Genomic DNA, 17591 nt, shown 5'->3' with positions numbered 1-17591 from the left:
TTTTTAAACTCATATAACCCAGAGCCAGCCAAACCTAACATAATGTATTACTTTAAAAATGTATTACTTAAAGCTGTCAGAACTGAAAAATCTTTACTGTGTATTGGCACATGAATGACACTTTCAAAAGGAGTTAACCAAATATGAATGAGAAAAAATCTAGACTAAAGCTAAGAAAACCTCAATCTCCAGAAACCTTTAAAGAGTCAGTATAAATACTGTATAGATCCTACAACACTCACTATTGTGCTAGCAGGCTGCTCAGGCAAGTTTTAGAGGAATTATTGTGCTGTACAAAACTTTCAACGAATTCTGATAAGACTAATGCCCCAGTTTGATGAATTCAGAGTTAGTAAGAGGTTGAGTTTTGGGGGTTGTTTTTTTTTAAGTTACTTGAGAGGAATTTAAAAACAAAATGTTTAAAAACTCATCACTAGACATGCACCTACTTATGCCAGCAGTAATTTTTGTTCATAGTCACTACAGAAAATGAATGAAAAGTTGCTACAAAATATGAACTTCTTCATTTCACAAATTGAACACAGATCCTCCTGCTACTGTGACTAAAACCTTGTTAAACTTAAGTTAAAAGTGAATTGGAAAGAAAAAGAAAAAGGGTTTGCATCCTTTCATTACTGCTGTACAATGTATCAAAGTGGGCTCAAGTATAATTAAAAATATGTAGTTATCTTTTTTTTTCCTGCTTCTTTCTTACATTATAAACTCCAAGTCTTGAATTAATGTGTTTTGTCAGAGGACCAATTGGAGGACTGGAGATTTTAAATAAAACAGTGATGTCACAATAGGCTGATACCTAAGATATAGCTTTACTAGTCCTCAGCTGAAGAAGGAAGGGTTGGTAAGTCTGTAACAGAGGCCTTATCTCCATCACGGTGTAAGTGGTAGCATACACCACCAGCATAGAGGTGTTTTTACCACCATATTGTCTAACCCTGTTCAGAGTTGCCACTCAACAGGGGTGTGCTCTGAAAGCAAGACTTCAGAATTCTGTTTCCGTTGGCAAGTGGGTGAACATAATGTCCATGAAGGATAGTAACCATGTCCCAGATCCTCAAAGGTGTTTAGGCTCCTCACTCCCATTGAAATCAATGGGAGTTATATGTCTAAATGCCTTTGAGCATCTAGGCTCAAATACCTTTCAGTTTTGTTAATGACTTCAATGGGAACAGGACTGGACCATCCTAATACTAAAAGGTTTAGACGTGACTGGATCTGAAGCTGAACCCTGGCTCCCTCCATAGTCCTTGCATTTACTCACTCCTGACCTGGCTCAGAACTCCACAGGTAAGTAGCTATGGCACCTCCTAATGTCAGCAGACTTCACTCAGACCAGCAGCTCTTTATCTGCTAGAGCCTGATTCATAAGGACATTATATTTAAAAACATAAATTATTTATAAATAGAGATACAAATTAATATTTAAATGAGATAAATAAGGAGCTGGAATGATGCTGGGCCCCCACATAATATTTTTTATTATAGATTAGATAGAGCCTTTCAGTAATCAGCTTTACACTCCAAATCAAACACTCCCAACATATTACATTATTCAGCCAAGAGGTTCAGATGAACACATAACTCCAACAGGAAATTAAGTCTTACTAACCAAAGAAAAGAGCTAAATGAATCTGCAAATACAAACTCATACCAATGTTTCTCTCAAATGCCATTTACTGTGTTGTGTTCCCTGAATCACCGGCAGCACATGCCAAACCCGTGGGGGGAAAAACAGAAATTGGGCTTGTTTTTGGCTTAATTGGCTTGTGAGCTGCTTGTTGGCTAGTTTTTTGTTTGTAGTTTGTTGCTTGTTTGGCTTGTAGCTTGTTGCTTCTCTTTTTTTGATTGGCTCCCGGCAAGCAGGGGCAAGTGGGGGAGAGAGTCAGGGGTGCACAGCGGGCCCTGCACACTGCACGCCGGGGGATCTAGTCAATAGAGTAAAAAGAACAGGAGTACTTGTGGCACCTTAGAGACTAACAAATTTATTAGAGCATAAGCTTTTGTGGACTACAGCCCACTTCTTCGGATGCATCTGAAGAAGTGAGGTTCTTACCCACGAAAAGTTATGCTCCCTATACTTCTGTTAGTCTCAAAGGTGCCACAGGACCCTCTGTTGCTTTTTACAGATTCAGACTAACACGGCTACCCCTCTGATACTTGACAAGTACTCCTGTTCTTTTTGCGGATACAGACTAACACGGCTGCTACTCTGAAACCAGTCAATAGAGTGTTGGGGTTCTTAGGGATTCGCTTGTTTTGGCCTTGTTTTGAAATGGGATTAGCTTGATTTTTAGTTTATTGTGAAAGTCGGGGTGCTTATTTACTGCGTGAAAGTTGGCAACAGTGGCACACACACTTGTTTATCACACAAATGAAACTGTTTGGCTATAAGCCACCATGTCATGGGGTGAATGGTCCCCTCTCAGGATCTATTTCCACAGTCCCTCCCCTTAAACTGATAACATTGTCTCAGTAGAACGGAGCTACCTGCAAAAGGCCCCATCTAAACCTGGTCCTAGTTTTTAGATAAATTAGACCCTCACCTATACAGAGCAAGCAACCATGTTTAACAACTGTATTTAGTTAACACAGAATTTGCTGGATAGTGTGGCAGGAGGAGCCAAACTATGTTATAGCCAGGTTTTAAAAAGATGTATTAGCCCAGGTACAGACGTAGCTCACACTGGCCATGTCCATCCTGTGGGCTGTAGTCCAGGAAAGCTTATGCTCTAATAAATTTGTTAGTCTCTAAGGTGCCACAAGTACTCCCGTTCTTTTCATCCTGACTAACCAAACCATGCTTTTGCCCAGATTAGCCACAATCATAAACTATGTTACCACCCAGCTGCTTTGTGTACCTGCTGGGACCTTAGCTTGTAACATGATTTGAGTTGGACAGTCTGCCCATAGCTATATTGTGTTGAAACTGAGTTCAGCTAGCACGTGCTTCCCTAAGTGGGGTCTTAGAAACAGTCCCTGACTGCAACAACAGCCTTGGGGACCCGCTTACAACCAGTGCAGCGCCGCAGCTCTCTCTGTTGTGGGTTACAGAAAGCTGTGGGCATGAAGCGGGGGACCGCACACAGGGCAACTGCATTGCGATTGGACCCCGGAACACAGATGTGAGTCCCACGGGGAGGCACTCCCTGCCCGAGGGAGGAGGGGGTGTAAAACTGGGGAGGGAGGAGCAGCTCGGGCCGGAGGGCGGCGGTGAGTCCCTGTCACGGGGGCGGGGCCGGGGCCGGCCCTGCGGGTCCCTAGTTCCGGGGAGCAGAGACGGGACTCGCTGGCCTGGGCGGCTGTAGGGCCCTGGAAGCACCGATCCGCCCCACCCCAGCGGCCCTGCGGGCTGGCTCCTGCCGCCCCGCCCCGCCACTGGGGCTGGAGCCGCCGCCTCCCGCGGCGCGTCAGCCCCAGCCGCGCCGATGCCACGTGGGAGGCGGAGGAGCCGCCGCCGGCGCCGGCCTGGAGCCCCGGGGCCCCCCCAGGCGCAGGGGGCGCCGCTGGCGGGGCGCCGAGAGGCGGGAGGCTCCCGGGAGCGGGCGGGGCTCGGCCTGCCCCGCTGGGCCCCGCGGGAGGAGGTGCTCGGCGGCGCCCCGGGAGAGCTGGGCCTAGCGGGGCTGGTCCCGGCCCCGCCCGGTAGCGCGGCGGGGCCTGCCGGGCTCTCCCACCCGTGGGCCGCCCCCGTCCCGCTTCTCGCCCCGCTTCTGGCCCCGCCGGCCCCACGAGCGCAGGGCAGCGGCCTGCCCGCCGCGCTGGGCATCTTCCGGGAGCTGGCCGGGCTGGCGCGGGAGCCGGGGCCCGGGGGCAGCAGGGCGGGGGCGGCGCCGCGGCTGAGGACCGTGTACGTGAACCCCAGGTGGCTGGAGCGGCAGGCGGCCTTGGCGGCGGCCCCGCAAGGCCCGGTTGGGCCGCAGGGCCCGGAGGCTGCGAGCAGCTCGCCGGGGCCTCCGCCCGCCGCCCAGGGGGAGCCCTGCCCGGAGGCAGCGAGTCCCTACGTGGGGCTGCGGAGACCCCTGGGCTACCAGCTGGCGAAGGCCACCAAGGAGCGGATCTGGAGGGGGGAGTTCATTGACCTGTTCTCCTTGCTCCACACAGAGCTGGCCCCGGAGCACGAGCCTGGCCAGGGGCTGGGGGACACGCTGGACCAGTGGGTCTCCGCCTTCCTGGTGTACGCCAGTGTGCTGTGCGAGAAGCACCCCAACAGGTGTGGGGCCATGTTCAAATACCTGGATGTCATCCGCAAATTCCACGCCACCTACGGCGGCACTTCCTGGCTGCACTATGACGAGGACTTCAGGCGGCTGGCGGCCAAGGACCCCACCATGGCCTGGGGGGATGTTGACTTGAATCTCTGGATGAAGTGGATGGCCCCGTTGAAGCCATCGACAACCAGGCAGCCGCAGGCTGCGGGTGACCAGCAGGCTCCACTGCGGCCTCAAAATTCCAGGACGGATGATAAAAGTCAGGTGTGCCGCACTTGCAACAGTGACACATGCTCCCACACTGTCTGCGCATTAAAGCAGAAATGTACAAGGTGCCAGGGGCATCAGGGTGCTGCCCATGCATGCTGTGCGTCCAAAGGGGAAGAGGAAGGAGGGAACATTGAAAGACCACGGAAAGCAGAAGAGCAGCAATGCTCAGAATGTCACTCGAGTTGAGACAGGGCCTCACTGCTAATAGTCTAGAGATTTTTTTCAAACAGATACAGATTATTTGGCTAAAAAAGTCAACTATGGATTCTTAGTTGGCTAATGCAGCATGGTTTAGGGTGTAAACAAAGCTCCAGCAAGTTAGAACAGAACACTTAATACAAAATGTGTTCCCTACTTGTATTAATTTTTTGGACGTGCTACTACCCAAGAGAAATTAGTTATTGATACTGTTGTAATGTTAAGGCTCCCCAACTATCTGTTTTTCCTCTTTGTAAAGAATATGTTGCTTCCCAAGAAATTGTGGGTGGGTGGGAAAGAAAACCAGGAGAATTGACCTATGATTGTTTTAAACATGTTCCTAATGATAGAGTTATTCATATACAAAACAGAATGTGCATGTGATTTTGCTGTTGTCATTTGTGGGGGTTTTGGCATCTGCAGGTGGGGTGAAAGATAAAAGCTGGTCAAGGATGCACGTCAATGCAAGTGAGAGAAACCAGAGTTTTGGTGGGCACAGTTTGCACCACTTCTAACGAATAGAGGATTCAAGTCAAACTCAGGATTCAACAGATTAAACCCACAAGAATTTTAGCCTACTTTGTGCAAAAGCACAAGAAGAAGGCCTTGTCTACATTGAGGATTTACCATTATTACAGTCATCGGTGTAACTGGACTGGTGCAACCCTTAAGGTACACCTGGTGTAGCATATTCCATTTGAAGCAGGGAGGAGCTCTTCCACCAGTACATATAGCAGCTCTGTCTGTGTACATGAGGGGTTGCACCTGTCCAGTTATAATAATGACTGAAATGAAAGCAAATCCCCAGTATATACAAGGTCAAAGACTGAATATTGAGTCTCGGGTCAAATGTATGCTAGTTGAAAGGCTTTGTTAATGCATTCACTATTCTTTTTTTAATAGTTTTGAGGACCCTAGGAGGCAAATGAATTTTTGATGCATCCTTTTGGATTCTTGCTATTCTATATTATATTTTATAGTGACTGACACAGAGCTGTTAAAGGGTGGGACTGTAGTAGCATGATCTGGAGATAGATAACTTTTCTAGAATTGCAAGTATTTAATCAGTCACTAAGTCCTATGTTTTGTACCATATCAAAACTGGTTTGTCTGAGCCAACTGCAGAAACAGTGGAAATGGGTACCATAGAATGTGTACCAAATCACAAGTACTATAATAGCTCCCAGTGCAGCTATTGTGGCATTAGTACATTTTTGTAATGATAATACTCTATGCTTATGCAATTTGTTCTGACATCTCTCTTTAGACTTCTCATTTCTGAAATGTAGCAGATCAGTTTTTACTTCACTGCAGATCTTACCATGTGAGTACTCTAAATATAACATCTTAGACATATTTTTTCATCCTGTTAGAGATTGGATTTGCAGTTTGTAATCTTAATTAGACTCTTAATTCTGTTAAAGGTTTTTCTAATTATTAGTACTGGGTATGGAACAGCTGTTGTATTAAGCACCAGAGGGCTTGATCCTCTTCCTATTGAAGTCAGTGGCAAAACTCCCTCTGATTTCACCAGGAATAGGATTGGGCTCAAATTTGCAGGGTTTTCCTAAGAATTTGAGGAAGCTGTCAGAACTTACTAGCATATACAAAAGTGTTAAATGTGTGTGGGAGGGTTCTTTTAAATGGGTTCAGATAAACAGTTTATGTTTGTATTTTACAGTAAGGGCTTGTCTAAAATGAAAAATTGTATCCACCTTAACTATAATGGTAGTTAACTCTATCAGTGTAGTTAAAGCAGTATAGCTGCCCCTAGCATGAATGCTGTTGTATTGGTATAAAAGAGCTTATATCAGTGTAGCTTCCCATAAGGAAATAATCTCTCATACCTCTATAACTGCATCCACACTGGAGCACATACAGGTATAACTATTTCAGTTTAAAAAAAAAAATAGCATTCCTAACTGAAATAGCTATGCCAGGATATCTGTTATAGACCAGACCTAAGTTAAAGTGTGAGGCTTCCATGGCAGGGCACTGGTGGAGGCACAAAAGTGTGGTGGAGTTGCTTTCCTTATGGGTGACCTGCAAAGGAAAACATTTCTTTTCCTGAGCTATTTATTGCTCCTTTATGATGTATAAAGATGGTCTCCAAGAAATAAAAGTTGTGTTGTCTGTGCTGGAAGACTATAGAACTAAATGGAACAGTAACATCACATTAAACTTAAATCTTTTTCATTTCTTGAATGAGAGAAAGGGATGCTGTCTTCACACAGGGAGCTTTTCTCCCAGCTGTTTGTTTGAATATTTCTTTTCATTTTTTTTGTTTGTTTCATAAAAACAAAACAATAAAAAAATTCAGTTTGAAGCAGTGTGACTAAACATTCTTTCCTTTTACAATTAAAGGCTGTGAAAACTACATCTTAGATTTCAGTCTGTTGTAATGTTTTATTCCCCCTCTTTCCAGTTCTCCTGTTCTACAGAAGGTTGATCACGGCTAGAACAAAATCAAGACTTGATATTTCTAATGTAAAAATTAGAAGAACTTTAAAAAAATCAAAAAACACTTGAGGCACTCTTTACTTCATAAGGAAGCAATCAAGAAACAATTTTTAAGGGCTGGGGTGAGAAACGATGTTTTTGTTTTGGACTTGATAGTTGGCATCAGTGCATCATCTGAGACAACTTCTTGAAACTTTTATGTCTAGATTAATTTTAGGTAATTCTCAATTTTTTTTATACCACATTCAAGGAGAAAGCTAGTTGGAAGGGCAGACCTACTAAATTGGTGAGTTACATACTATAACTGACTAACTCTAAAATTTAAATGTGTGTGCATTTGTTAAATACAGAATTTTTTATAGGTACCAACAGCCTGACTCCATTGTTGTCTAAGTGGCGCTCAGGTATTCTATTGCACCCATTTACCTCTGCTTTTGCTGCATTGCATGCTCTGCTAAAGAAGACATAGGAGATTCATTTTACCCAACCAGCAGTTGTAGCAATGGACTACGATCAAGCCAGTTTGTTGGACAGTAGGAATACTTGCAGTGCAGCATTTGACACAGACTATCTAAAGAGGGCAAAGATTCAGGAGGGTGAATGAGTTGAACTGCCTTTGAATGAAGTCTGAAACAACTTCAAGAAGGGGAATCCTACTCTAAAATACTACATAGAAAGTATAAGTCAAAGTGAATATTGTAATTGCCAGATTGTCCCTTCTCATACAAGCAAACTATTTTGTGCTGTTCTGGGTCCTTAAAAGAACACACTTGAATATTTCAAAATCTATGTATTACACTTATTTAAAAAAAAATTTCAAATATTTGTCTTTATTAACTTTGCCATTTCATGAAGAATATCTGCAACAACATGTACTGAGTTGAAATAATACCCTACATTCAATAGATCAGCAGCTGTTGACAGTTGTTTTATAAGATTCACACAACATTTCCTCTCTTTTTCCTCTGGGGGAAAAGAAGCATTGACTTCCATTGGCACATTCAAAAAAGCCATAGGACAGTCATACATACCTCGCTTCTTCACCACACATAGAGATGACAAATTATTCTTCCATGCATCCCAATAGTATATCTAGCATTGTAAATATCAAGTTATGAATGGTTATTATCTGGTGCCATTGAAAGTTAGATTAGATGGATCATGGCTTAATTATTTGGGTTTTTTTTTTTTCCAGTGTTCTGTTTTTTCTCCCCCCTCACCTCACATACTAGGGCATATGATCAAGATGATAATTAGGTATCAGAAAATCAACCATTATCTGTTCTGTTTTTCCCATTCTTGGTTGTCACAATATTATGCACTAACTTGAAATGTTTGTAAATTCATATTAAAAATGTTTGAGACCTCATCTAAATAAATTTTTTTTATAAAAATGTCGTGCTTAACTTTTAGCCTTAGACTCATTTTTTTGTTCTTCTTTGTGCTGCCATGTTCCCTTTAATTGCCTTCTGACCCTTTGTGTTTTTGGTTTTTCATTGTGATGGTGCAGCAGAACGTTTTTGTGCATGGAAGGAAATTTTACTAGGATCATCTACATAAAATACTTTGGACATGGAACTATTTGTTTCCTTGGAACTTGGCTGTGTGTTTTACAAGGGTTTCCTGAGGGCAGTAACCATTCAGGGGACAGATTCTCAGCTGCTGTAAATACACCTCATTCCAATGACTTTAGCAGAGATGTTTATATCTACCCTCCTGTTGTCCAGAAGTTGGCATGGCTTATAGTTGTGCTTGGATAATTCATGCTGTACTTGAGACAGTAACACTTTGAAAGTCCCAAAACAGGGCCTCCATGAGTACTCCAGTAGTCAGTGGACCACCTAGTATTGTAAAATGCAATTGTTAATTTTATAGCTCTGAGACTGAAAAGGCTTGTTTTAATTAAATGCATTGTCCACGTGCTCAGGATTGCCATATTTGAATTCCATATTTTCCTGTTCGTTACCCTCCTTTTCTTACTACTTGTTGTAAAATTCCTCTACTCAGCAATCATGTTGTCTCCCACCAATTGCTACTGCTGCAGGTGCTGACTGGGGAAATGGTTGTTAACATTGATGCTATTGTGACAGGATCCCTGGGCTACAGTCTGGGATTGTGGGACTGTGTCCCTTTAACTCTCCCACCTGGGCTGTCTCTCACAATGCTTTGGTAGTGACCAGCAGCAAACCCCTCCAGGCGCTGTGATTGCTCAGCACAACAGCATGTGGAGCCCCACAGCCAGCTATATTGCATGAATGCTCCCAGAGCCACTCATGAATCACACACACACAGGCATCAGAGCCAAATCACCCCCTCCCAGCACTGTACCCCAGGAATATACTGTCTTGCACTGCTCAAGATGAGTAGGGCAAATTTATTAATTAGCTCACCACTTTATCAATAGAAACGGGATAGACACCAGCCTTTGCAAAATCTGAGCAGATTTGCCATGGACTTTGTACAAACTAACTGGTAGAGATAAACAGTTAAACAACTTTATTGACTATAAAAGATAGATTTTAAGTGATAGGCAAAAAGTCAGAGTTAGTTACCAAAAGAAATAAAATATAAGCATGCAGTCTAAACTCTCAACCCTGTTAGACTGGGCAGCAACCAGATTAAGCAGTTTTTCTCACCCCACTGGATATTGCAGTCCTTAATATACAGATTTGTCCCTTAAAGCTGGGCTGGTCTCTGTTGGAGTCTTCAGTCTTCTCAGTGTCCTTGTTGCTTGCGTCACGGGTGGGGGCAGGAGAAAAAGCCAAGCATGTGGCCACTGTGTCTGGTTTATACCCTCAGTCCGTGTGCTTGGAAAACACAAGTCCAGGCATGTCTGGGTGGGTATTGCTGAGTTTCCAGGCAAAGTTGAGCAATTCCCCTAGTGTGGCTTCATGTGGGTGAGTCATTGAATTGTAGGTCCCTTGCTGGACAATGGCTGTTGATGGGTTGTTTCACACCCCGCCTGGGCATTGGTTACTTTCCTTGCTGTTGCCTCTGGGGACCTAATATCTGGCTGATTTCCCCCAATTTACAGCATGTTTTAATGACAACCATACAACATAATTCTCATAATTTCATATGTGTTAATGATATGGATAGACAAATGATTTTCAGCAGATCATAACCTTTCCCCTGATACCTTACAAGGCATGCTTCATATGTAAGATCACAATCATATATAAATGAGGCATATGGGGACTACAGGGTGCTCCCCCAAGATACAGAATGTCACAACTATCATCAATGACACTTTTCTTCTGCTGGAGAAGCACTGTGTAAGAGCCGCACAGGTGTTCCTCCAGGGGTTATGGAAAACACATAGCCTTACTACTGCCTCTGAACTTAACTGTCTCCAGTATTTGTTTTCCCCTGAACTTGCTTAACTCAGCCCTTACAGCCTCCTACTATCCTCAACAGTTAGTTACTTATATTGTTCACCTTGATGAGCTATTCTCTGGTGGACAGGTAGGTAATGAGAGGCACTTCTAGTAACTCCCATTCTGTCCATAGGAATGACTGGCCTTTTCCCTTATGAACACTGAAGTTGCCATGCCTTTGGTTAGTAATCATCCCAGTTGTGTGCACAGGATTTTTTTCTTTGCCAAGTTTCACCAAATATAATGGAATCTCTAGTTGGAAATACTCTAAAATGCTCGGGACCTGAGTTTGCATTAACTGACTTGCTTGGGAGAGTCAGCACCATTACAACGTAGTGGGATTCTGAAGTAGTCGAGCAGGCCCAAGTGTATGTACTGCTTGAGATAACTTCAAATGTTTTTTTTGAGTTTTAGCACAATAGAGAACGTGTTTTCACAGATGTGCTTTTCAGTGTCCTGGTTTGACATTGATTGTTGTTGCAAAGGGCAAATTAAAAACACTGAAAATAGAAAAAGTGGCAGATGCAACATGACTGACAACACCAAGCCTCTTGTGTCTCTTCTGCAGCATACAACAGAGGAGAATTAAGATAGCCAAAGGGATTTTTCTTTGAGCTAGCTGATAGTGTCAATTGGCTAAAAGAGTGAGGTTACAGTAAAGGCAGCATCAATTTAATGGAGTTTCTTCACTATAAAAACACCTCTAGTAACTTCTACCCAAAGTATTTGAAATTAATTTTGAGCATTTGAAATATGAAATAATATTGACATTATCCTGACCTGACTGATAAGGTGACTGTCTTATCATCCTCTCTTTAGCTGAATGAGCTGTATCTGGAGAAACCTTTGCTCACCAAACACTTGACTCTAGCAAAGTGATAACCTTTGAGCTCTAATATGCGGGGGGAGGACCATATATGATTTAGATGTGGCTTCAACTGCTATTCTAAAGTGCTCTTTTTTTCTTTGACACTGGAGCACTTGGCTTGTTTTGTGTCTGGGCCAGCAGGTCTGGTGTCAGCCGAAAAGGTGCCAAGTCTAAGCTTCGCTATCCCTGCTTTTGCGCAAGTAGTACTTTGAGATAGCTCAACTGTGAGTGATGTTTATGGTGCTCTTCTTTCCTGTAAGGGATCTAGACCTTGCATTATATGATTTGCCAGTCAGGGTAGAAAAGTATGTATAGGGCTAGATTCTATTCCTCCTCGCATGAGTAAGTGTTTATAGGTTTGGACCTTAGTAAAGCAAAGCATCACAAAGCATTAGTCAAGCCAGATAAAACATCCATCTTTAGTGTATGCAGTGGCATCAGCCTAATCTCCTTTTGGGGCATAACACATTTCCATTTGGTTTTCATTTTTTTTCTTCCTGGAAAATACTGTTGATCACAGAACTAATAGCATCTTACTGTCCTGCACGTTAGTGGGCATTTCGCAAAGGGACAGATGAGATTTTTAAAAATGGGACTTCTTTAATAATTAAAACTGAATATTTTTTAAATTGGGCTGTTTTCTATATTTGATCTTTGTTTAATGAATACTTTCCGTGTCTCATGCCCCAGCACAATATTGCCGTGTTAGGGTTTCTAGCATAGCAGGAGAATGTTTACATCCAAACAGAATGTTTTCTTTTTTTTTCCAATTGCAAACAGTTTTAGCCATAGAATGCCTTCCACTCCACTGTTTAATTTGATTCTCAATTTTAATTCCATTTAAAGGCTCTGGAATGAAATCGTATATTTAAAAATAAGACTTCTACCTTGTTTAGATGAATTACTTTAAACTAGTAGTGGTGGATAATTCATTCGGGATGTAGAAAATGTCCTTTGCCATTTAACAAACGAGGTACCAAAATTCTAGAGATTCAACATGCAAGAATTTATTCCTGTGTGGAATAAATACAACTAAAAGTTGTGGTACTGATGTTTGTTGTGGGGCATACTTGCCCCCATATCAACCTCTGCTGCCTGAGTGTGGTACTGCAGGCATTCCCTGCTTCAGTTTCCTTCCCCAAAGTAGGTTTCCTCTGCTCTCCACCCACCTGTGTGTTGGAGATGTACCTGAGCCCTAGGGCCAAGTCACAAACAAAACTTAACTCCTTCTACAGTAGCAAAAATCCAAACAAGCAAAAGATTCTTCTGACCTTTGGGGCATCTCTTCAGCCCGCCCTCTGGGCCCAGTTCTTATCCCCTTTCTAGGCTACCATTAAGACCTGCATGCTGTTTGTGAGGAAGCCAGGTGGAATCTACAGCAGCAAAGTATTGTGAGGCACCCCAAGAGTGTCTCAGACTCTGGGCTAGAGAATTCAGCCCCCAGGCTGGTTTCTCTAGTGCACTCTGTTCCTTGTCACCGTCCTTGCTCTAGTAAAGGGCACCGGGCCCCAAGCTGATTCCCTGGAGTACCTTCCTGCAGACCATAGCTCAGTATCTCCCACAAGAGCCTACCCATTGCCTCTGCTTCTAACCCCTGACTGAGCGCTCTCTCCTTTTTTAAGGCCTAGGTCTCCATTAAACTATCACCTGACCACCTTAACCCTACCTCTCAGGCTGGGAAGTAGTAGCTAATTATAGGACAGGCATCCCTAGTCCCTTCTCTCCTTAAAGGGACTGGTCACCCTAAGACAATATTATAAGTTCTAACCATCAGCTATTTCATGCTGTGAGATGCACCCAGCTGCTCATGAACAAAACATGGCTAATTTTGTATTTTAATCAAAAGTTCAGCTAGTGGTGAAATTTTGGAGATTAACTTCCAAGGACCTGCTTGGGGAATTCATCCCTTAGGGAGCTCTCTGTAGAAAAGGCCATAGGACCTGCCCCAAATGTGGAGGGCTCCATGGTTCTGTGTGGAGGCCTACTGTCTTTGCACTGGGCCTAGGCCATGGTACTACCCTCTCTAGCTCTACGGCAGTATGGCTACATTGGACTGCACTATCTCTTGCCTATAGTTACCCTTGGGGAGGAGAGGCCTTCATGGAATGGATAATACAATGCAAGCCTACTTGTAAGAGCAGAAACATAAGAATGTAAGAATGGCCATATTGGGTCAAACCAATGGTCCATATAGCCCAGTATCCTGTCTTCTGGCACCTGTTGCGGCAAAACTTTTGTCTTTAGGGAGGCAGGGGTGAGTGTTAACATCCCTGAAAGACAAAAGTTTTGTCGTTCAATTGCCAGTGTACATAGCCTCAGAGAGACACGGTTCTGAGTCACAATTCCTCCCGTTCCCTCCCAGGGTGAGGGGGTGTGGTTGTAAATTACTTACAGGGTAAGCTCTTTGGGGTAGGAACAGGCTTTTTGTGTAATGTTTTTACAGCACTTAGCACAGTGGAGTCCTGGTCCAGACTTGGGCTCCTAGGCACTACGGTAACCAAACAGACTGAAAAGTTAAGGAGAATTTTTGTTGCAGGAAAAGGGTGTGGCTCATTCTGAATAAGACAATGTTGCATTTTAGACCCGAGTCTTGCATTTTACAACATGCAGGCATACTACTGTACCCGTGCACATCCCTATTGGGGCTTTCCATCGGCACAGGAGTCCACCCATACATTGTAAATTGCAGGAGTATGATCTTATTGTCTGATATCCAGGAAGCTGTCTTGGTATGAAAGATCAGTGGGTTTAATTCACCCTTCCCCTAACTGTGATGATGACTAAAATCACTGGTGGCTATGAGAACGATCACACAAACTACTTCTGTAGTTGTGAGGAGTTGAGAACATCCCACTTTGGTATGTTCCTTTCCTTCTCACAAATATATAGAACTATACATTAAGTTTATTTATTAAATTTTTTTTTAATTATCTGAGCAAAAAAAAGGTCTGAATAGCTTTCTTAATATCCAAACAACTGTTTTTCCTGTGTATGTAATAAAGAAATGTCCCAGTGGCGTTTCCTCATGCTTCCTCTTACTTTATTTCCACCCTAATATCAGAGCTAAATGCCATTTAGAAGTTCTATCCAAAAGGCAGCCTCCCTTGATATCAGACTCTTAGTGGACCAGGATGTTGTGTGTACTGGTTGCATCACTAGTGACAGGTCTTCACAGTCTTAAATTACATTTTGGGCAAGCGCCAACTGAATTGCATTGTGTGTCATAGATTTACCATCATTATTGTAGATACATGTGCCGTACATCGATTAAACTTCCGGGATTTGTTATCATGCTAAACTAAATAATTTGAAAGTGGATGACAAAATAGATGATAGACAGTTTCTAAGAGCGGGAATTGTTTGAATACCCTCTTGCTGCACATCATCCTAATATCCCAGAAAGACTTTCCACTGCCAGAAAAATGTTTATTACATTTGAAAACAGGATACATCTTTCTAACTGTATGTGTTCACATTGGTATCAATTAGTTTTCTACATACTAAATATAAACCTTTCTTACCCGGGTAGCAAAAGTCATCATATCCTGCTGAGACAATAATGTAACTTCTCTTTGCCACTGTTAGATCTCATAATACACTGTAGCTAAAAATAAATATTGAGTGCTTTTATTGTGCAGAATTTTAATAGATAATTTTTGTGTTAGGAAAACATATCAGCATGTTAAATAGATTGTAGTTCTAGGCAAAAAAATTAGTTGGAACTTGCTGCAGTTTTGAATTGTGAGAATTCTATCTGAGAATAGCCATCTCCCCTGGGAAAAAGGCAGGAAAGGATAAATGAAATAAATAAGAGAATTGGAATGGAAATAATGAGTTATCAGCAACCCAAAATAGAAAGTGGAATGCAACTGTTTATCTTAGAATACATGCATGTAGTAGACATACATTTCAAATCTAGAGAGAGCATACACACAATCTGTCCATTCTTTCCATCAACTACCTTTATGCCATTATCTAACTAAAACAATTAACATTTGTATTTTCAGATAGCACAAATACTTCTAATTAGATGATATATTTTGTACTGTATAACTAATGGGAGATAAACTGTAATGATATATTTAGGTGGTTAAATTTGATGGATTGCTAATTTTGATCCTTTCCACACCCCACCTTAAATGACACCTTGTATGCTGACTAGCTGGTTATTTTGTTGTCTAGTAGAAAATATACGAACTTGGTAATTTTGCTGTTTGATTTATTCTCTAATTTAATACACTCAGTGTTATAGTTAATCAATACATGGACAGTTTCTGATATTTGTGAAAAAAAGGCGTAAGAGATTCTGAGTGTAAGCAAAGAAGAGTTAGATATTTAGGACCAGATCTTGGTCCATGAAAAGTCTCCTTTGTGTTGTTCAGAGGTTGGATGAGGCTTAATTTAGGGCTTGTCTATACTTACAGCACTGCACTGGTGCAGCTGCGCCACTGTAGCGCTTAGTGAAGACACTGCCTACACCAATGGGAGAACTTCTGCAATCGACGTAGATACTCCACCTCCCTGAGAGGTGGTAGCTATGTTGAGGAGAGCAGCCCTCCTGTTGACACAGTGCGGTTTACACTGGGAGTTAGGTTGGTATAACTGCATCGCTCGGGGGTGGATTTTCCACTCCCCTGAGCAGCATAGGTATACCAACATAAGTCTGTAGTGTAGACCAGAGCTTAGTGTGGGAGACATCTTGGTTGGTGTGAGTAATTGCAGCTGGTTTTACACAGCTCTCATGGTTCTTCTCCAGCATGAGCTATTTATTAGAGTGAAGATAACATGGCTAGAGCATAATCTAATGATCACTTTTGGCATAAAGGCCCAGTTTCAAGCAAGCACAATTTAGAACAGCCCTGAGGATCAGGGTTGGGGCAGAAATTTGGCGTGTCACTCTTTCCCAGGTGTGCTGAGCTCAGCTAAAGTACACCTGTAACTTTCTGTAGACTTTTGCCTCTTAGAGCCACACAGTGGAGGAGGAGGGAAGATATGCTACAATGGTGGTGCCTGGAGACCTTACATTTTTGGTGGCCAAAAGGAGGTGCAGTGACTACTCCTGACATACTCAGCAGCAGCCCTTGTACACCTTTGGAAAAAGCATGGCATGCATTTCCCAAGCACAGCCCTCTAGCTGCAAACTGCCACATGAGGTGGGTGGAGACATTGCCACATACCTACACTATCAAAGCAAGCCCTTTCTGGGATAGCACTGCTGTCACTGGAACTCCCTCACCCCCACTCCACACCCAGAGAGTGCAGGTATTATAGGGCACGGGGCAACACACTTTTTTACTTCTGTAGGTAAAGCTTATTCCACATGCCAGGGGCTCCTTCAATCCCTCCATTCCACCTCACTAGCTCCCTTTGTTGCGCCTCATGTCCCCCTCTATTTCAGGGACACAGTGCAATCCCACCAACTTCCTCCTTCATGCCAAGGGCTCTTAGTACCCTCCTTCTCCCCCTTTTCACCAAAATCAATAGGGTTCTGCCCACTGATAACTCGAACATTCCCTGAAATTTTGGAATTGATCAAATGGGGCATTCAAAAGTAATCATGTTACGAACAGACAGACAGACCAAAGAGAGCAATGCGGACCTGAGAGTTGACTGTAGGACCTCACTTCACTCAGCCACGTAGTAGAGCTGGATGAAAAACTGGACAACATTTTAGCAAAAAAATTGACCTTTTTTGGTCAAAATTCCAGATTTTGGACATTTTCAACCAGTCCAACATATTGTAGCTGCTCCCTGCACAAGAGGGGCAGCCATAATTTAGCTCTTGGACATAGGCTTCACAGAAACCTCAAAGATAAGGTGAATAACAGGAGTGAAGATGATCAGGTGACACTAACAGTATTTAATATTGTAGCCAGTCTTTGTTTCCTCAGCCAGGACTAACAAATCATTAAATAAGCTCCTTGCCAAGCTCTGACTGCACGCTACAATTGCTGAGAACCATCCCAATTTTGCCAACCTACACACACTCTTATGCTTTACCGACCTTGGCTTGAAGGCTGCCTAGGCCTTGTGGCCAAGGAAAAATAGACAGGATTCCCTTTTTTGAGCAAACCAATTGTGCTCCATTACTATGGCTGCTGTTGAGTAATATGAGGCACATCTTCTTTCAACAGCAGGGCTCTTTCTTCTACAGTGCTGAAGGTTGACACAATGGTCTTGTCTATCCTAAACAAA

The 17591-nt window shown here is 43.1% G+C and overlaps 1 protein-coding gene across 5 annotated transcripts; it reads left to right on the top strand.

Moving 5' to 3' along the window:
• The first annotated feature begins 3031 nt into the window (after positions 1-3031).
• Positions 3032-8557, top strand: LOC117869956 (collagen alpha-1(II) chain-like). Of its 5 annotated transcripts, none has more exons than XR_004643869.1 (4): positions 3032-3140; positions 4117-6015; positions 7402-7437; positions 7514-8557. XR_004643869.1 is itself a non-coding variant. In XM_034757069.1 (3 exons), exons 1-2 carry the CDS (start codon positions 3444-3446, stop codon positions 5971-5973), a joined length of 1059 nt encoding a protein of 352 aa, XP_034612960.1. In that variant the 5' UTR covers positions 3260-3443; the 3' UTR covers positions 5974-6015; positions 7402-8557. The 5 variants fall into 5 exon arrangements, 1 of the variants encoding a protein (XP_034612960.1); XR_004643870.1 differs by lacking the exon at positions 3032-3140 and adding an exon at positions 3190-3228; XR_004643867.1 differs by lacking the exon at positions 3032-3140 and having other exon boundaries at positions 3260-4487; positions 5959-6015.
• The last annotated feature ends 9034 nt before the right edge of the window (positions 8558-17591 follow it).

Source organism: Trachemys scripta, chromosome 1, assembly GCF_013100865.1.
Source record: "Trachemys scripta elegans isolate TJP31775 chromosome 1, CAS_Tse_1.0, whole genome shotgun sequence".
Lineage (NCBI taxonomy): Eukaryota > Metazoa > Chordata > Testudines > Emydidae > Trachemys > Trachemys scripta.
The sequence above is the reverse complement of the archived record's forward strand: the minus strand, read 5'-3'. Positions and strand labels throughout refer to the sequence as shown.